The 18,987-nt window shown below is 44.6% G+C and overlaps 2 protein-coding genes and 2 pseudogenes across 3 annotated transcripts in view; 2 read left to right on the top strand and 2 right to left on the bottom strand.

The window, feature by feature from the left end:
• The window catches only part of ZNF235 (zinc finger protein 235), a 38,026-nt gene extending 24,765 nt beyond the window's left edge, over positions 1 to 13,261 (top strand). Inside the window, exon 5 of one of the 2 annotated variants that reach the window (XM_070401910.1) lies at positions 13,219 to 13,261. In XM_070401910.1, coding sequence (XP_070258011.1) covers positions 13,219 to 13,241 — 23 coding nt within the window. In that variant the 3' untranslated portion in view covers positions 13,242 to 13,261. Of the gene's footprint in view, positions 1 to 2,006; positions 2,307 to 13,218 lie in introns of those variants that run through there. The other variant, XM_070401912.1, reaches the window with a different exon arrangement.
• On the bottom strand, positions 1,040 to 1,571 carry LOC138999709 (large ribosomal subunit protein uL23 pseudogene; annotated as a pseudogene).
• LOC138999705 (zinc finger protein 233-like) lies at positions 1,450 to 13,467 on the bottom strand. Its single transcript, XM_070401913.1, is given in 4 exon segments — positions 1,450 to 2,481; positions 2,483 to 4,289; positions 8,074 to 8,200; positions 13,289 to 13,467. Coding segments are annotated over 4 exon segments (2,160 nt in total). The 5' UTR covers positions 13,439 to 13,467; the 3' UTR covers positions 1,450 to 2,405.
• LOC139000185 (small ribosomal subunit protein eS24-like) lies at positions 9,705 to 10,108 on the top strand (annotated as a pseudogene).
• Positions 13,468 to 18,987: the final 5,520 nt, after the last annotated feature.

The raw sequence follows: 18,987 nt of genomic DNA, 5'->3' as shown, positions 1-18,987 counted from the left end.
GATCTATGTAATACTTTCAACAATAAAGATTTTATGTAAAAAAACACCTTAAAAATAAAATATTGTTTATGTCTATCAGTGGTATTGTTTGTATGAGTGCTTTAAATTATTTTGCTTGTTTAAAACTCTCAGAAAAATTTTAAGTCAAGTTTACTCTGAAAATTTTTTAAGAACCTTCAAAAATGCTGATACATTAAAATGGCAAATCACAACTCACAGTAACGCTATAAATACTTGTGTTTGCATATGATATAATTAGGAAAAAATGCCAAGTATGTACGTGTCTGAAAGGGACAATGGAGGTTCAGAAACAACTGCTTTTGAAGTATTTGGAAAAGGGGATGTTCTAAGGTTAACAGTACATTGGTTCTTTAAATAAATTTCCTATTAGTGGGTTGGAATGAGAAAATGTGGAAATCAACTCAACCGGAAGGGAAGAGGGGAGAGAATCACAGAAGAATTGATCCAGATTCATTTTCAGCCAGGCCTCCATCCTCACCCACCTGTCCTGTTTTAAATCAGGCACACCAATAAATCCTCTTTTTGTTTCTGCTTGTTTGACTTGGCTTTCTATTTCTTACAATTGAAACTATCCTGGTATAAACAACCCTGGGCTCTAGCAGGCCACCCTATTGTCTCCTAATGACAAAGCTGAGCATCATTGGCCCTGGGTTTCTGATGGTGACATAAAACTTGACTTATGGCGAAAATCGAGTTAGGTCGCACCGTAGGAACGGATCTCTGATGTAACCTGAGGACCTACTGTAGTTATTCTATTTGTAATAGGTATTCTTCTCCATCAAGTTAGACATTTCCAGGCACCTTCTACTTGTTAGGCAGTGGTTTGAGGTCATGGTCATTTAGCAGGAAATAAACTTCCTGACCCCATAGAGCAGTGGTTCTCAACCTTCCTAATGCCGCGACCCTTTAATACAGTTCCTCATGTTGTGGTGACGCCCAATTTCATTGTTACAAATTGAACATAATGAAAGCATAGTGATTTTTTTTTTTTTTTTTTTTTTTTTTTTACAGTGTAAAATTTTTATATTTAGAATTAGGCAGCTGGACTCAGTTTAGATGATTCCAATTTTGTTGGCAACATCCAAAGCATCATAGTCAGGAGCCAGTCGAACATATGCCTTCTTCTCGCCATCAGGCCTGATCAGGGTGTTGACCTTGGCCACATCAATGTCATAGAGCTTTTTCACAGCCTGTTTGATCTGGTGCTTGTTGGCCTTGACATCCACAATGAACACTAGTGTATTATTGTCTTCTATCTTCTTCATGGCTGACTCGGTAGTTAGGGGGAATTTGATGATGGCATAGTGGTCAAGCTTGTTTCTCCTGGGTGCGCTCTTCCGAGGGTATTTAGGCTGCCTCCGGAGCCTTAGTGTCTTTGGCCGTCGGAAAGTGGGTGACGTGCGGATCTTCTTTTTTTTGTGGCTGTGGACGCCTTTCAACACTGCTTTCTTTGCCTTCAAAGCCTTTGCTTTGGCTTCGGCTTTGGGAGGGGCAGGGGCTTCCTTCTTAGCTTTCGGCGCCATCTTCGTAAAAAGCGAAAGCATAGTGATTAATCACAAAAACAATATGTGATTATATATGTGTTTTCCGATGGTCTTAGGCGACCCCTGTGAAAGGGTCGTTTGACCCCCAAAGGGGTCGCGACCCACAGGTTGAGAACCGCTGCCATAGAGCTTACGCTGTCATGGACATGGATTTCCATCATTTTACCTTTGCTAAGGTCCTGCTCTTTATTTTTAAGGCCTCGATCCCATGTAGATTTTAGTGAAAGTGGAGGTTCTGACAAACAAACAGTATCACTCTTACAGGGTTTCTCTGGGGTGCATTCTCTTAAGAACTGACATTTTAAGCTCTGCTAGAATACTGACCACATTCATGTAACCAAGAGGTTTCTTCCAATGGGATGCAGATGACTGTAAAAAAAAAACAAAACCCAACTCATGCCTGAATTCTTAAACAAAACTTTCTATATCTAATCTCTGCAGTGTAGGTTATCTGATGGAAGTCCGAAGTCTAAGTTCTGAAGGACACTGTTATCACACTCATCAATTGTAGTGGACATATCTCCATTATATATACTCTGATGAACCTGAAGAATTGAGGTCTGACTGGAGCCTGACTCACACACAGCACATTTGCAGGATTTTTCTCCATTGTGCACTTGTTGATGTTCTTGAAGACGTGAACTGTGACTAAAGCCTGTCCCACATGTCTCACATTTCCATGGCTTCTTCCCACTGTGAACTTGCTGATGAACTTGAAGACTTGAGTTCTGACTGAAGATCTTCCACACATAGCACATTTGTAGGTTTTGCTCCTGTGTGGATCCTCTGATGAACATGAAGACACAAACTCTTCATAAAGCCTTTCTCACACTCTTCACATTAGTAGGACTTCTTGGCAGTGTGGACTTGCTCATGGTCTTGAAGATGTAACCTCCAACTGAAGCTCTTTCCACACAGCACACTTGTAGGATTTGTCTCCTCTATGGACTCGCTGATGGGCTTGAAGATGTGAACTCCGCCTGAAGCTCTTCCCACACACAGAACATTTATAGGGTTTCTCGCCTGTGTGGACTCGCTCATGGTCTTGAAGATGTGAACTCCAACTGAAGCTCTTCCCACACACAGCACATTTGTAGGGTTTCTCCCTAGTGTGGACGCGCTGATGAGCTTGGAGACTTGAGATTCGACCGAAGCTCTTCCCACACACAGCACAATTGAAGGGTTTCTCTCCTGTGTGGATCCTCTGGTGAACATGAAGACATGAGCTCCACATGAAGCCTTTCCCACATTCATCACATTTGTAGGTTTTCTCACCAGTGTGCACACGCTGATGGTACTGAAGCTGTGAGTTCCAACTGAAGCTATCCCCACACATACCACATTGGTAGGGCTTCTCTCCAGTGTGGACTCGCTGATGAACTTGAAGGTTTGAACCCCGACTGAAGCTCTTACCACACACAGAACATTTGTAGGGTTTCTCTCCAGTGTGAACTCGCTGATGGGCTTGAAGATGTGCACTCCGACTGAAGCTCTTACCACACACAGCACATTTGTACAGTGCGTCTCCTGTGTGCACTCGCTGATGATCTTGAAGAAGTGAACTCTGACTGAAGCCCTTCCCACATGCAGCACATTTGTAGGGTTTTTCTCCTGTGTGGATTCGTTGGTGAGATTGCAGAGTTGAGGTATGACTGAAGCTCTTACCACACACAGCACAATTGTAGGGTTTCTCTCCAGTGTGTACTCGCTGATGGACTTGAAGTTGTGAACTCCGACTGAAGCACTTACCACACACAGCACATTTGTAGGGTGTGTCTCCTGTGTGGACTCGCTCATGGGCTTGAAGATATGAACTCCGACTTAAGCCCTTCCCACAAACACCACATTTGTAGGGTTTCTCTCCTGTGTGGATTCTCCGATGAACATGAAGACATGAGCTCCACATGAAGCCTTTCCCACACTCTTCACATTTGTAGGGTTTCTCTCCCATGTTGACTCTCTGATAGATTTGCAAATGTGAGTTTTGACTAAAGTCCTCACCACACTCATCATTCCTATTGCATGTCTCTTCTGTGGAAATACTTTGATGAGTGCAAAGCATTGAACTACAACTGACACCCTCTCCGCACTCACTACAAATATGGGGTTTTGCTCCTAGGTGCAACTGCTGATGAACTTCAAGACTGGACCCAAGGCCTTTTCTATTCTCATCAGAGGTTTGCTTTCCTGAGTTGATTACACTATGGTGGAATGATTTCCTCATGAAGTCTTTCCCACAATTCTTGTGGCTACAGGACTTCACGCCTTTCTGTACTTCCTGGTCATCACCGTGGTCATGAGAGGTCCTTCTCATAACACAACGATCACACTTGTACAGTTTACATCTTCCATCAGTCTGCTGACACCTGCTCTGATAATTCTGTGACTCTCTGAGATACATTTTCTTCCAGAAATTCCTGTTGGTCTTAATTGGAAACTCTTGAGTTTTTATACCATTAGAACTTTTAACTTTCCCTGGAAACTTAATTGTACAGTTCTCATCTTCAGAAACTTGAGTAGTTTCTCCAGCCCACAACCGAAAGGAGGAATCACCTTGTTTGGGCAAATCAGACGTCTTGCCTTGAAGATTTTTTATCAAGTCTTGATTTCTGGTTAACTTGCTTATAAGTTGTTCCCATATTTGCCAGCACACAAGGTCTTCATGGAAAAGATACCTTAATCCAACTTCTTGAAGAGTTTCTATCTCATTTTGATTCCAGTGTCCTGGAAGGATAAAGAGAATTCAGAAATGAAAATGAAGACAAATGAACGTCTGTTCTGAGATTAAAAATATTTCTCAGGTTAACGACTTTGGGAGACCATATTCAATCAGCTGGACTTTGTCATTGGCTTTTTCATGCCTATGAAAACAACGAAATGTTGAACAGGCACCTAACTGCTAAGTGTTAAGGAGAATCATTTGGAACTATACCAAGACTTACATATGAGGTCAAAATGAGAAGTACATGGCTATAGACCAGGGATTTTCTCAGCAAAAGGGAAAATATATAATATTCAACTGGGGAACATTATAACTGGAAAAAGCTAGAAAATTCATTCCCATTACTGACACATCTTATGGGAATAAAAATCCTATGATAATTGTTGCCACTTAATCTGGCTGAATTTTATGATAAATGTAAATGGCTACCATTATCTTCTAAGTTTTGTATATACGAGAAAGTGCTGTGATAGCCAGCACAAAGGACGGTTCCCAATGATCCTGCCTCCTGACGTCCATATCCTATCAAATCCTTTCCCACATATATCAGGATTGGTCTGTGAAGGCAATAGAATATGGCAGAAGTGAAAGTACATCACTTCCAAGGTTAGGTCATAGAAGACTTTGTGGTTTCTGCTTTCCACTCTCTTAGGTGTAAGTAGTTGGGGAAAACCAGCTGCCATGTTTGAGGAGACTCAGGAACTCAAGGGAGAGGCCCACTGGCAAGGAACTGAGACCTTCTGTCAACAACCATGTAAATGAGTCTATCCGGGAACTCAATACTTCATTAAGCCTTCAAAGGCCTGAAGCTCTGCTGGACTCCTTGACAGCAACTTTATGAGATCCAGACCCTTATCATCCAACTATGCTGCCACCAGATTCCTGACTCACAGAAGTATAAATAAATGCTTGTTGTTGTAAGCTGCTAAGTTTAAGAATAGTTTGTGATACAGGTATAAGTAGCTAATACAAGTACCATAAAAATTATAATTAGGTTAGAAATTCATCAGAAGAGTAGTAATGTTCTGAGATAATCATTTTGCCACACTGTTTTTTCCTCCACTTGTGAGCTGTCTCCAGGAGGAGTGAAAACAATGAGATCCACCTAGCAACATTCTCAGTGAGCTTTTGTTTATAAGAATCCTTAAGGGAGAAGAAACCCTTTAGTTTGTGTACCTGTGGAGTGAAAATAGACCTCTGTTAGGACATTCTTCATGAATGGAGCAGGGTAATTAGATGGACAATACGTAAAATCTTGGGATATTTTGAAATTGCCAAAAAGAACTTTTTAAAAAATACATTTTTATTGATTTTAGAGAGGTAGGGAGAGGGCGAGAGAGAAGAAACATCAATGATGAGAGAGAACCACGATCAGTTGACTCCTGCATGCTCCCTACTAGGGATCGAGCCTGGAACCTGGGTATGTGCCCCTGACTGAAATCGAACCTGGGATCCATCAGTCCACAGGCCAACACTCTATTCACTGAGCCAAACCGGCCAGGGCCAAAAAGAACTTTTAATAAGGGAGATGGAGTTGAATATGCTGTAAGTTTTGCTCAGCTTCCTGAGAGGTGTGTCAATTTGTCAAAATTCATCAAATTGAGTGCTTAGGTGTGCATATGGAAATGTTACTTCAATAAAAAAAGTTAAACAAATAAGAAGTCATTTCAGTCCCTGAAAATTCATGGAGGTATAAGTTTATAATCTATGCAGTTTTCTGTTTATCTACACTAATAAAAGAGAAACATGCAAATTAGTGTCACTCTGCTACGCCCACCAGCCAATCAGAGCGACTATGCAAATTAACCCAACAAAAATGGCAGTTAATTTGCATACGCAGGTGTGGAGTGAAGACTGAAGGCTCTAGCCTGAGTGAAGACTGAAGACTGAAGAGGCTTGGCTTCTCTGCTGTGGCCAGACCAAAGGCCTGGGTCCCGGGTACCGGAGGAAAACCAGTGCCAGCAGCCAGGAGAAGGAAGGCCTATTGCGCGAATCTTCGTGCAACTGGCTTCTAGTGTTTCAATAAGATGTTAGCCCCAAATTTAAAAATAGTAGTAAAGATTTGTTCAAGAAGGCAAAGCAGCCCTGCTTGGGTAGCTCAGTTGATGGGTTTGAATCCTGGTGAGGACACATACAAGAATCAACCACTGAATGCCTAAACAAGGGGAACAGAAAATTGATGGTTTTCTCTCTTTCCTACTCTCTCTCTCTCTCTCCTTCTTCTCTTTCTAAAATCAATCCTATATAATAAAAGCCTAATATGCTAAGTGTCTGGTCACCTGTTCAACCAGTCAAAGCGTAATTTGCTAATGATATGCTAAGGCCACTCAACCACTTGCTATGATGTGCACTGACCACCAGGGGGTAGACAGTTAACTGGTTGACCAGTCACTATGACATGCACTGACCACCAGGGGCAGATGCTCTGACTGGTAAGTTAGCTTGTTGCTGGGGTCTGGCCAATCGGGACTGAGTGAGATGGGCTGGACACGCCCTGGGGCCCTCCTGTGATCCCTCTCCTGCTGGCCAACCTCCCACGTCCCTCCCTGGCCCTGATCATGCACTGGTGGGGTCCCTTGGCCTGGCCTGCACCCTCTCGCAATCTGGGGCCCCTCGGGGGATGTCAGAGAGCTGGTTTTGGCCCAATCCCGCAGGCCAGGCAAGGGACCCCACTGATGCACAAATTTGTACACTGGGCCTCTAGTCAATCAATACATTAGAAAAGAATTTCCTTCCTTAAAAAAAAAATTTAAAGGCAAAGCAGCTGGGAAGTTACCTGGTAAGAAATAAACAGACAGCAGTCGTAACTGGGATGGTAATTCCAAGGCGGGTATGTACAGAAAAATAAGAGAGCGAGTCAAATGGAGACTGCATCACACTTCCTCACTGTGAGACCGTCACCCAGCACGAAGACACAAGAACAGAAAAGATAAAAGGACTGAGCAGACACTTCCCCACTACTCACCGCAGGCAGGGCCTTGTCTACAAGAAAAGCAGCTAGAATTTCCAGGTGTTTTTTTGTTTGTTGTCTGATTTACTTTTTGATTTTTGGTGCTTACATCCAATAGGGATGACTGTGATTGTTGTATTTTAGGCAGGGTTTACCTGAGGGATATGCAAAGTAAAGATAAATGAAGGACGCCTGGCCAGTGTGGCTCAGTGGTTGAGTGTCAACCCGTGAACCAGAAGGTCATGGTTCGATTCCTGGTCAGGCACATGCCCGGGTTGTGGGCTTCATCCCCAGCAGGGGGTGTGCAGGTGGCAGCTGATCAATGTTTTCCTCTCATCATTGATGTTTCTATCTCTCTCTCCCTCTTCCTTCCTCTATGAAAAATATATGTGAAAAAAAAAAAGATGAATGAAGGAAGAAAGAAGTGAAGAAATGAAGGGGAGGGAAGGAGAAGAGAGGAGGTAGGCAGAGAGGATGTCACTGGGCAAATGGATGGGCCACTGCTCACAATGATCAGCCTTTCCTGATTTACTCACAATTTTGGTTACACTCTCTGAGGTTCCGACAAGGAGCTATGCTGACTCTATTCTATTTTGTTCAATACAATAAAGATGTAACTAAACAACTGATTTTAAACCCCACCAAGATGTCCCTACTGCAATCTGCAAAAAAAAAAAAAAAAAAAAAAGGAAAGGTACAAACAGGATATCTCACAGGACTTAGGAAACTGAGATCCCAGGTTTGGGACACATTATAAGAGTCCCAAAGTCTTAAACATTTGAAATCAAAATACTCCTGGGAGCTGACATTCAGTGACAAAGGGCGCCTGTCCTCACCCACTGAGACCAGGTTCCGGAAGTTCTCCAGCATCACGTCTCGGTACAGCTTCCTCTGGGACGGGTCCAGCAGCCCCAGCTCCTCCTCCGTGAAGACCACAGCCACGTCCTGGAACGTCACCGCCTCCTACAACACCACACACAGGAAACCTCAACTTTATGACCAACGGGCAGGGGGAGAGGGCAGCTCTGAGGGGCAGAGGGGATGGGGGGGAAGTTGTCCTGGATTCTGCCGGCCCCGAGTCTAGTTTAAGGACCTTCCCCCTCTTCTCAACCCAGCACGTCAATTTCACACACTAATTTTCCACAGTCCCGTCCAAAGTGTGTGCAATTAACAAACAGTCCCTGTTCATTTCACTTGGTGTCATCTGTGAGTATTTCTACAGGAAGCCCCCTGAACTGTAAGTCTTGACTCATGAAATAGTACATTTCATACAGTGATTAATACTACTCAATTGTTCCGAAATGTTAGGTCAATTTACTCCCAACCGGGTCTGACAGCCTTTCTCTCTCCTTTCTCACTCACACGTCCACTAAGCCTGGGTTGTGTCACTTGGTTACAACCTGACCAACCAACAGGACACCCTTTCTGAGGAGCAATGAAATTGGCCCTCCGGCCCTAACCGGTTTGGCTCAGTAGATAGAGGGTTGGCCTGCAGACTCAAGGGTCCCAGGTTCGATTCTGGTCAAGGGCATGTACCTTGCTTGAGGGCACATCTCCAGTAGGGAGTGTGCAAGAGGCAGCTGATCAATGTTTCTCTCTCATTGATGTTTCTAACTCTCTATCCCTCTCCCTTCCTCTCTGTAAAAATCAATAACATATATTTTTTAAAAAATTGGTCCTCCGTACTCTGAAGGCACATGCCACCTACCTGCGACTCTATTGATGGCAGCATTCAAAGTGACCGTGCTCATGCCAGAACACCCAGTTTAAATCCCAACGCGTGCCCCTCCCAGGCTGCATGACTTCAGACGGACAAATGCCTGAATCTATTTCCTCATCTGTACGATGGTGCTCATACCAGAGGTACAGGGTGGCCCATAAGTCACGTTACTGTTTAAAAAGGCCATAACTTTGGGGCAGCAATTTAAAAAAATGTTTCAAATTTTAAAAAATGTGTTTTGTGGAAATCTATTATGGAAAAATTCACGATGGAACAACGCGTAAAAATCATTGAATTTTATTTTGGAAATCAGCGCTCCATTGTTCTAACACAGAGAGCAAGCACGCACTATTTCCATGTCAGGAGTCCACCCACAGCGTCAGCCATACAGCACTTTGCTCAACGTTTGCAGCAGCAGGTTCTGTTAGTGATCTCCGCAAGCCAGCAGGTCATGCTTGGTACCTAACACAACAGGATTTCGTGCGGCAGTGCCTTCAGGAAGAACCAAGAACGTCCACTCGAAGACGTTCTGGCGAACTTGGAGTCTCACAGACTTCATTGCAGCGCATGCAAACAAATCTACACATGGCCCGCCCTGCCGGTGTGGCCCCGTGGTTGAGCACAGACCTATGAACCAACAGGTCACTGGTTCGATTCCCGGTCGGTGCTCTTTGAAACGACTTTTTAAAAACCTTAAATCAGTTTTTTGTTTTTCCCTCCCTGGCTGCTTGAAGATTAACTTTCATCATGAATGACACAGTAACTATCTGGACCAGGAAGTTCATGACCAACAGACTACTTCGGCGGAAGCAAATGGTCATTGCAGTCCTTCACCCAGGGAAGGCAACAGTACCCAGGACAGAAATTCGGGAAAAACTAGCCAAAATGTGTAAGGCCACACCTGATGCCATCTTTGTGTTTGGATTCAAAATCCACTTTGGTGGGGACAAGACCACTGGCTTTGGCATGATTTTTGACTCCTTGGATTACGCAGAGAAAAACGAACCCAAACATAGACTTGCAAGACACGGCCTATATGAGAAGAAGACCTCAAGAAAACAGAGACAGGAACGCAAGAACAGAACGAAGAAAGTCAGGGGGACTGCAAGGCCAATGCTGGTGCTGGCAGAAAGGAGTCAAGATTCCTGTGACTTTATCTGTGGTGATTGTGCAGGTTTTTCATGAGAGGATTAATAAACTAAACTTTTAGGTTAAAAAAAAAACCCACAAAAACCTTAAACCACATAAATACATAGAAATAGGAAACTTTTAAAGAAACATTAATTTATTGAAATAAGATGTAGTCATTAAAGATGCAGGGGAGAGAGACTTCTGATTGTGGCTAGAACAGGGGAACTGGTACTGAACATTCCCTCTCATCCCAAGTAATTGCTGCTAGTATTAGTGGAGAGAAATGGTGCGCCTGCGCATAAGGTTCGTAAGGGAAATGAATGCAACACGATTATAGTAATTAGTCATTAACACACGTTGTAGTTCGTTATTAATAATTATGTGCAACAGGATATTGTAAAAATTAAGTTACGAAAATTTTATTAAAACGTTTCTTAAATACTGTTATATTGGCTGGGCCGCAAAAATACTCGTTGTGGGCTGCGAGTCTGACATGCTTACTGTACACGTTAGTACTTCTATCCTAAACTGTTCTAGCAGTCCTAGCCCTGCAAAAAGAGAAGAAAAAGAAGTCAAGCCGAAACCGGTTTGGCTCAGTGGATAGAGCGTCAGCCTGCGGACTCAAGGGTCCCAGGTTCGATTCCGGTCAAGGGCATGTACCTGGGTTGCGGGCACATCCCCAGTAGGAGATGTGCAGGAGGCAGCTGATTGATGTTTCTCTCTCATCGATGTTTCTAACTCTCTATCTCTCTCCCTTCCTCTCTGTAAAAAATCAATAAAATATATTAAAAAAAAAAAAAAGAAAAAGAAGTCAACACAATGGGAATGGGGATGGGGATGGGAATGGAAGGACAAATCTTTACTTACCATCAATGCAGAAAAATCTGTGACATACAAAATGTTACTAGAACATGCAAGTTTAGTAAAGTCAAGATACAAATATCAATTAAATAGAAACTGAATTTCAAAAACAATATCATTTAGAATAGCCCATCCAAAACATCACTTAGGGATGAATATAACAAAATATGTATAAGAAATCTATACATTCTAAACCATAAAACATGGCAGAGAAAGGAAATAAGACTCAAATAAATGAAAAAAGTGGTAAATGAAAGATCTAAATATTCATGGGTCAGAGGGACTTGTATCCAAAATCTAAAAAGAACGAGTAAGAACACAACTTAATTTAAAAATTGAACAGGAGAGCTGAACAAACAATTCCAAAAGAGGGTATGCAAATGGTCAAAAAGAAAACGAGATATTCAAAATCCTCAGGCATCAGGGAAATGCAAATGAAAATCGCACTGATGAAAAAAAGGAAGAAAATACCACTATACGTCTGCCATTACACCAGCTAAATTAAAAGGTGGCAAATATCTAACACTGGACATGATGTGGAGGCAACTAGAACCCTCGCATGTTGCTGGTGAGAACGTGACATATACAACCACAGTGGAGACTGATTTGGCAGTTTCTCAAAAAGCTAAGCATATGACCCAGAGATTCGCCTGCTAATTATTTATCAAAGAAAGAAAGAAAACCCGTGTTCATCCAAAAGTCTAGTACACAAGTCCTCATAGAATTTGATTAACAACTAGGAGCCCAGCATGCGAAATCACTCGGCCCACCCACCCGCCCGCTGCCCTGCCTTGACACCTAAACCTCTCCACGCAGAGCTCCAGCGCACCTGACCCAGCACACCTGCCCCGCCAACCCCTCTGGCCTTCTCTGGCCCCTTCAAGCCCCACCCTCAGTCCCTTGAGTTGCCTCGGGCTGGTCCCGCCTTCTCCAGGCGCCTCCCCGCTTCCAGAGCAAGGCAGCGGCTCTGCCCTGTCATGGCGCCGGAGGAGAGCGTGGAAACCTCCCGCCTGCTGCGCTGTGCTCCTTCCCCAGGCAGGTGAGCAGCGGGGCGCTCTGAGTGCGAGCGGTGGGTGGTGAAGGTCTGGTGAGGGGGGCGCTACAGGCTCTCATCCCCGAGTCCTGGGCACGGGCCTCCTCCGGGCACCTTCCCGCTTCCACCCCCGTCTCCGGGGGCAACGTCCACCCACACGCGCAGGCAGCCTCCTCCTTAGTGGTCATGACTGTGACACCGTTAGGACCAATTAGCATATTACCTCTTCAGATAGATAGATAGATAGATAGATAGCCAAAAACTAAGAACAGGTGATTGGATAACCAAATTGTGGTATATACCCATACAATGTAATACTATGCAGCAATAAAAACTATTGATATGTGTTCAAAACCATAATGATGAACAAATGAAGCAAGACATGCTGTATAATTCCATTTATATGAACTTTAGGAAAGATTAATCTGTTGTGACATAAAGTTAATCAGTGTTGTCTACAGCCAGGGGTGTGGCAAGGGGCACGAGGGAACCTTTCGTGGTGATGCAATATGTAAAGAGCTCCTTCATTTAACAATAAAAATTAGAAGCCCATTTTTAAATTATATTTCGTTTTTTAAAAGCCGATGCAAAAGTATTATAAATAAAAATAAATTTTTTTCAGAGGCACAGTGGAGTGTATGGCATGCTTGTTTGTAGCTTCTGAAGTTCACACACAAAAAATAGAAACCTTCTGAACGAGTATATAAAAGAATGCCGAATCACAAAAAACTCAAGTGATAACATTAAGTGAAAACATAAAATTGAAAATTGTTCATATGCTCTGGCTGTAATTATATAAAATACAGCCTAGGGGAAAACAGCTGGCATAGCAGTGTAGTAATGTGGCTTTTAATTTTTTATATTTTATATTTTATTGATATTTTTACAGAGAGGAAGGGAGAGGGATAGAGAGTTAGAAACATTGATGGGAGAGACTCATCAATCAGCTGCCTCCTGCACACCTCCTACTAGGGATGTGCCCACAACCAAGGTACATGCCCTTGACCAGAATCGAACCTGGGACCTTTCAGCCGCAGGCCGACACTCTATCCACTGAGCCAAACCGGTTAGGGCAAGTAATGTGGCTTTTAAAACGTTTTTTTATATCTATGAATCTCTGCATCAGTATTTGTGAAATGAAGACGGTAAAATAAAACCAAAACAAAAACAGAACCAATATAAAAGGCCAGCTAGTCACTGGCACATAACAAACACCTGTCTTTTATCCTTCCCAAGGAAGAGAAAGATGCTGTGTCTAACCTTTGAGAAGAGATCTTTAAGAGATGAAAATCAAAACTCAACTCACCTGGGACTTGGCCATTTTCTCCTGCTCCTGGAGAAGCACAGGACCCTGGAAGGCAGAAGTGGCAAAGGAGAAAGAAGCCATGAGACACAGGCCCCGGCACATACGGCTGCTCTGTGTGAGTTTTAAAAAGTGACCCCTCCTTCGGCCCATAGCAGTAGCCTCTCAGCCAGGGGCCCTAGTGCAGGAACTACCTGCCCGGCTCCAAGCAGTAAGGCTAATAGCACAGAGTGAAGGGTCATTGCTCTCATCCTGGGTCCCGTGGGAAATGAAAGGCCCTGGAATGCACTGGCCATGACCACAGAGTAAAACTCTGAGGCCAACAGGTCTGGGTGGGGCATATCGCCAGGACCCCACTACTGATCCTTCTGACCCACTGGCCCTCTGTGCCTATTCCACATCCATCAAGTGGGGATCGTACCATTGTCTAGCTCACAGCTTTTCAATACACTCAAATACGCATGCAGTGCCTGAGAGCTACTCATGGTCATGGGCCTTCCTACTTCCGGCAGAAGGACTGTGGCGGGAATGAGAGCAACACATCCGCTTCTCAAAGCCTGGAAGCAGTTCCCTTTATAACGTCCAATTCTCTTGCTCTGCCTCTTCAATTTGCTGCACTCTCCTGCTCGGCTCAGTAAAGGAGCTTTGCAAGGAGACCTGACATTTCACAGTATTTAGTGAGAAAAAGCAAGTGGGGTCTGGGGCGCCTGGCTAGCTGGCCGCCTGCCAATCACCTGCCTGCCACCTGCCTACTGTCTGCCAGCCACTCTGAGAAGCCCTCCATCACCTGGGCACGTTGGGGGCTAATTAGAGGGTAAACAACCATTTTGCCTATGACAGTGGTTCTCAACCTTGGCTGCACATTAGAATCACCTGGGAATCTTTTTAAATCCTGATTTCTGGGCCTCATCCTCCGGAAATTCTGTTTCTTTGTTATGGGGTGAGGCCACAACATTAGTAACAAAGAAACAGAATTTCCGGAGGATGAGGCCCAGAAATCAGGATTTTAAAAAGATTCCCAGGTGATTCTAATGTGCCGCCAAGGTTGAGAACCACTGGCCTATGAGATCATTACCACATCTTTTTATCCTTAGAATCTAGAGTACTCAAAACCCATGGAATCCAAGACTGACTGAAGCACACTCCACTGGGTAGCTGGTGAAGGGCTGGACTAGTCAGTGTCTGAGTTTGCTTGGAGTTGGGTGATTCTAAACCTGTAGTTCCCCAATGGGAGGAGGAGAGGATGAACTGCGTTTCCAATTTCGTTTCTGGGTTTCTTATTTTACTTGCTTTGCTGAAACATCAAGGTCATCCGTAAAAGTGACATATTCACTTGTGGGATCATGGATAATGTTTGGCTTCCTTCAGCTATTTCTTAGGTTTTCTACGATGAGCACAAATTAACTCAATAACCAGAATATGCCTATAATATATATATATATATATATATATATATATATATATATATATATATCTCCAGGGTCTGTAACATCCACAATGACCAAGGCTCAACCTAACACCGGAAGTCAGTGCTGGGTTGCCCAATAGAAAAAAATTTTCTAATGAGTGAAAGAAGTCTGCTTCCCTAGTGAGAACAGAAATGACGCACAGCTTGTTAAATTTTCCCACGATGGGACAATGTTACCAGGAGCCAGGGGGTCACTCCCTCCTCTCTGCACCCTCTTTGAGAAGTCACAGCTGAAAGAGGAAAAGAGGTTGGAAGATGGCACAACCGAACCTCTGGTCCAGGATGAATCACAGTGGGCATCCTCCAGGCACCAGCTGGGGAGGAGACCCACTTCTTCCTTTTGAAAAGGGTGGGGAGTCATTAGCAATCCAGGAGGAGCTGCACTCTCCTGGGGGGCAGAGAAGGGCCACTGGGCTGCAGCGGGAACTCAGGTTCATCACAGAAGCTTTCAGGGACGGAGTGCTTCTCCAACAGAAATAATAGATGGATAACGTCTAACATTGTTACACCTTTTTACTTCACCTGAATCTCACAACACCCCTCCTAGGGAGGTACTACTGAGGCAGGAGAGCAGTGGGAGGGTAGGAAAACTCCTCAGCAAGTAGAATGGGGATACAGACAGATAACTCAACAAACTGTGGGCCAAAAGGGGCCACACGCTAACCCGACAAGCTCAGGGGAGGCCTACATGGCAGCCTTGCAAACTCAGAGACCTAAAGTAACCACAAAGGATGGTCTGAAATGAAAACTTTAAAAAAAAAATGTTTTTATTAATTTCAGAGAGGAAGGGAGGAGAGAGAGAGAAACATTAATGATGACAGAGAATCATTGATCAGCTGCCTCCTGCACACCCCCTACTGGGGACTGAGCCAGAAACCCGGGCATGTGCCCCGGAATCAAACCCAGACCCTTCAGTTCGCAGGCTGATGCTCTATCCACAGAGCCAAACCCGCTAGGGCTGAAATGAAAACTTTTTAACTAAAAGCAGTTTATGGCTTGTCCTGGGCTAGAATCGTTCCTGACAAAAGTCTATCTTTACCTCAGCAGAGTCTAAGATAACATACCTTTGAAATGCCAGGGTCACTTGCCTTTTTCCAGACCCTGCAGGGTTCAGCCAGCGCACCAGAGCAGAGACTGCAAATCCTCATTGTTATCTTTATCCTGTTAATTGCTGACTGGGAGGTATCCTGCACCCACCTATGAAAAGATGTGTCTATCCTTTTACTTTTCATCCAGTCCCAGAGGTTTCCCGCCTTGCTTTCTCTCACCTCCGTAATCCCTCACCAATGCATTTCATGTAACCCACTTGCACCTTCTCTTGATTGTAATGTAATAATTAAGGTGCAAAACCAATTGTCAATAATTTGGCTCAGATAAACGTATATTCTCTGTAAGTTTGAGTGTTTCTTCTGTTGATAAAACTGATACCGCAATTTACACCCAGATCTAGGTCACCCAGGAGGAAAGCAGGGTCATGGCTTTAGACCTCCCCCCTGACCTTCCCTCTCTAGAGAGAACATATAGGATTCAGTTGTACTTCAGCTCCAGGTACAGAAAAGCTGCAAAACCAGGGCAGGGAGGCCAGGGCCAGCTGCAATGACTAATGACCCCTGCCCTGGCGCTGACCAAGCAGTGCAGTGGTTCTCAACCTTCCTGATGCCGTGACCCTTTAATACAGCTCCTCATGTTGTGGTGATCCCCAACCATAAAATTATTTTCGTTGCTACTTCCTAACTGTAATGTTGCTACTGTTATGAATCGTCATGTAAATATCTGATATGCAGGATGTATTTTCATTGTTACAAATTGAACATAATTAAAGCATAGTGATTCATCACAAAAACAATATGTAATTATATATGTGTTTTTCCGATGGTCTTAGGCGACCCCTGTGAAAGGGTCGTTCGACCCCCAAAGGGGTCGCGACCCACAGGTTGAGAACCGCCGAAGCAGTGGAGACCTCACCCTGAAAGTGCACACCGGGAAAGCTGATGAATCTTCTATTGAGAACCTCAGCGAGCCACCTCCCCCCAATCCCCCCTAAAAATCCCGCCTCCGGAAAGCAGCTAAAACCCCCCAACAGAAAGGAAGCCAGCCCCAGGCTCTCTGTGGAGGTGGGCACGCCTCCAAAGGTGGACTTTGTATTTTCTTTCTCCTGAACTCTTAACGGTCCCCAGCATTAGTCAATAGACTCTTAAGCTAACCCCCACTCCTGCTGTGAAATCTCCCGCAGGAAGTCACGAACCCACACACTATGGGCTGGGGGTGGCTGGGCCGGTCCGCCTCCAGCGCCACTACTACTGACTGCACTCCAGGTGGGAGAAATGGAGCAATTAAACAACTCTTCAAAGACATCATCAGGAGGCGGCAGAGCGCGCAGGAGGAAGGGAGGCGAGGGAACCAGGCCCCCACCCCGAGACCCTCAAACCTGGAATCGGGACCCCGGCCCGCCGCCAACTCCATCCGAGGAGCAGGCACAGACCTGCCAACGCGGCTTCTGTTCCTCCGAGCAAGAGGCACCCGCGGGCGCCAGGCCCAGGCGAGCCGGGAGGGGACGGAGGGGCCGCACTCCCTCCCCCGAGAAGGCACAGCGAGCGACCCCGCTCCGCACAGTCCCGCGGCGAAACCCGGGCTGCTGCTCCCTCTTCCTAGAGCGGAAGTGGCTTTGCCTGCCTGACGCTCCTGGACTACAATTCCCAGAATCCTCCACACGGCAGCACTTTCCTTAGGTCGCCACTTAAAAACAACTACAAACAACTGTGGCACTAGCCGGTTGCTCAGTGGATTGAGCGTGGGCCTGCGAACTGAAGGGTCCCAGGTTTGAATCTGGTCAAGAGCACATTCCAGGGTTTTGGGATTGATCACCAGTGGGGGGCATGCAGGAGGCAGGTGATCCATGATTCTCATCAAGGATGTTTCTTTTTTTTTTTTTTTTTTAATATATTTTATTGATTTTTTACAGAGAGGAAGGGAGAGGGATAGAGAGTTAGAAATATCAATGAGAGAGAAACATCAATCAGCTGCCTCCTGCACACCCCCCACTGGGGATGTGCCTGCAACCAAGGTACATGCCCTTGACTGGAATCGAACCCGGGAACCTTCAGTCCGCAGGCCGACGCTCTATCCACTGAGCCAAACCAGTCAGGCAAGGATGTTTCTATCTCTCTCCCTCTTCCTTCCTTTCTGAAATCAATAAAAATATATTTTAAAAAAAGTTGTGGTGTGGGTTGTTCTTTTCCTTAATCCTCACCTGAGGATTTTTTTCCCATTGCTTTTCAGAAAGAGTGAAAGGGAGAGAGAAACCTTCACTGGTTGCCTTTCCCCAGCGCCCTGAGGGTGGGGAGCGAACCCACAACCTAGGTACATGCCCTTGACCTAGAATGGAACCCGCCACCCTTAGGTGCCTGGGCCAACGACCTAACCACTGAGCGACCGGCCAGGGCTAGGTTGCCACTTTATTTTATTTTATTTTATTTTATTTTATTTTTTAATTAAATCTTTATTGTTCAGATTATTACATTTGTTCCTCTTTTCCCCCCCATAACTCCCCTCCTTCCAGCTCCCACCCCACCCTCCGCCCTCACTCCCCACCCACTATGTTCATCCATAGGTGCACGATTTTTGTCCAGTCTCTTCCCACATCTCCCACACCCCTTTTCCCCCCAAGAATAGTCAGTCCATTCCCTTTCTATGTCCCTGATTCTATTATAATCACCAGTTCATTCTGTACATCAGGTTATTTATTCACTTGATTCTTAGATTCACTTGTTGATAGATGCATATTTGTTGTTCATAGTTTGTATCTTTACCTTTTTCTTCTTCTTCCTCTTCTTAAAGGATACCTTTCAGCATTTCATATAATACTGGTTTGGTGGTGATGAACTCCTTTAGCTTTTCCTTATCTGTGAAGCTCTTTATCTGACCTTCAATTCTGAATGATAGCTTTGCTGGATAAAGTAATCTTGGTTGTAGGTTCTTGGCATTCATCACTTTGAATATTTCTTGCCACTCCCTTCTGGCCTGCAAAGTTTCTGTTGAGAAATCAGCTGACAGTCGTATGGGTATTCCCTTGTGGGTAATTGAGTCTCTTTTCTTTGCTGCTTTTAAGATTCTCTCTTTGTCTTTTGCTCTTGGCATTTTAATTATGATGTGCCTTGGTGTGGTACTCTTTGGATTCCTTTTGTTTGGAGTTCTCTGCGCTTCCTGGACTTGGAAGTCCATTTCTTTCATCAGG

This window comes from Myotis yumanensis, unplaced genomic scaffold (genome assembly GCF_028538775.1).
Source record: "Myotis yumanensis isolate MYYU_CA2020_CCGP unplaced genomic scaffold, mMyoYum1.0.hap1 SCAF_23, whole genome shotgun sequence".
Classification (NCBI taxonomy): domain Eukaryota; kingdom Metazoa; phylum Chordata; class Mammalia; order Chiroptera; family Vespertilionidae; genus Myotis; species Myotis yumanensis.
The sequence above is the reverse complement of the archived record's forward strand: the minus strand, read 5'-3'. Positions and strand labels throughout refer to the sequence as shown.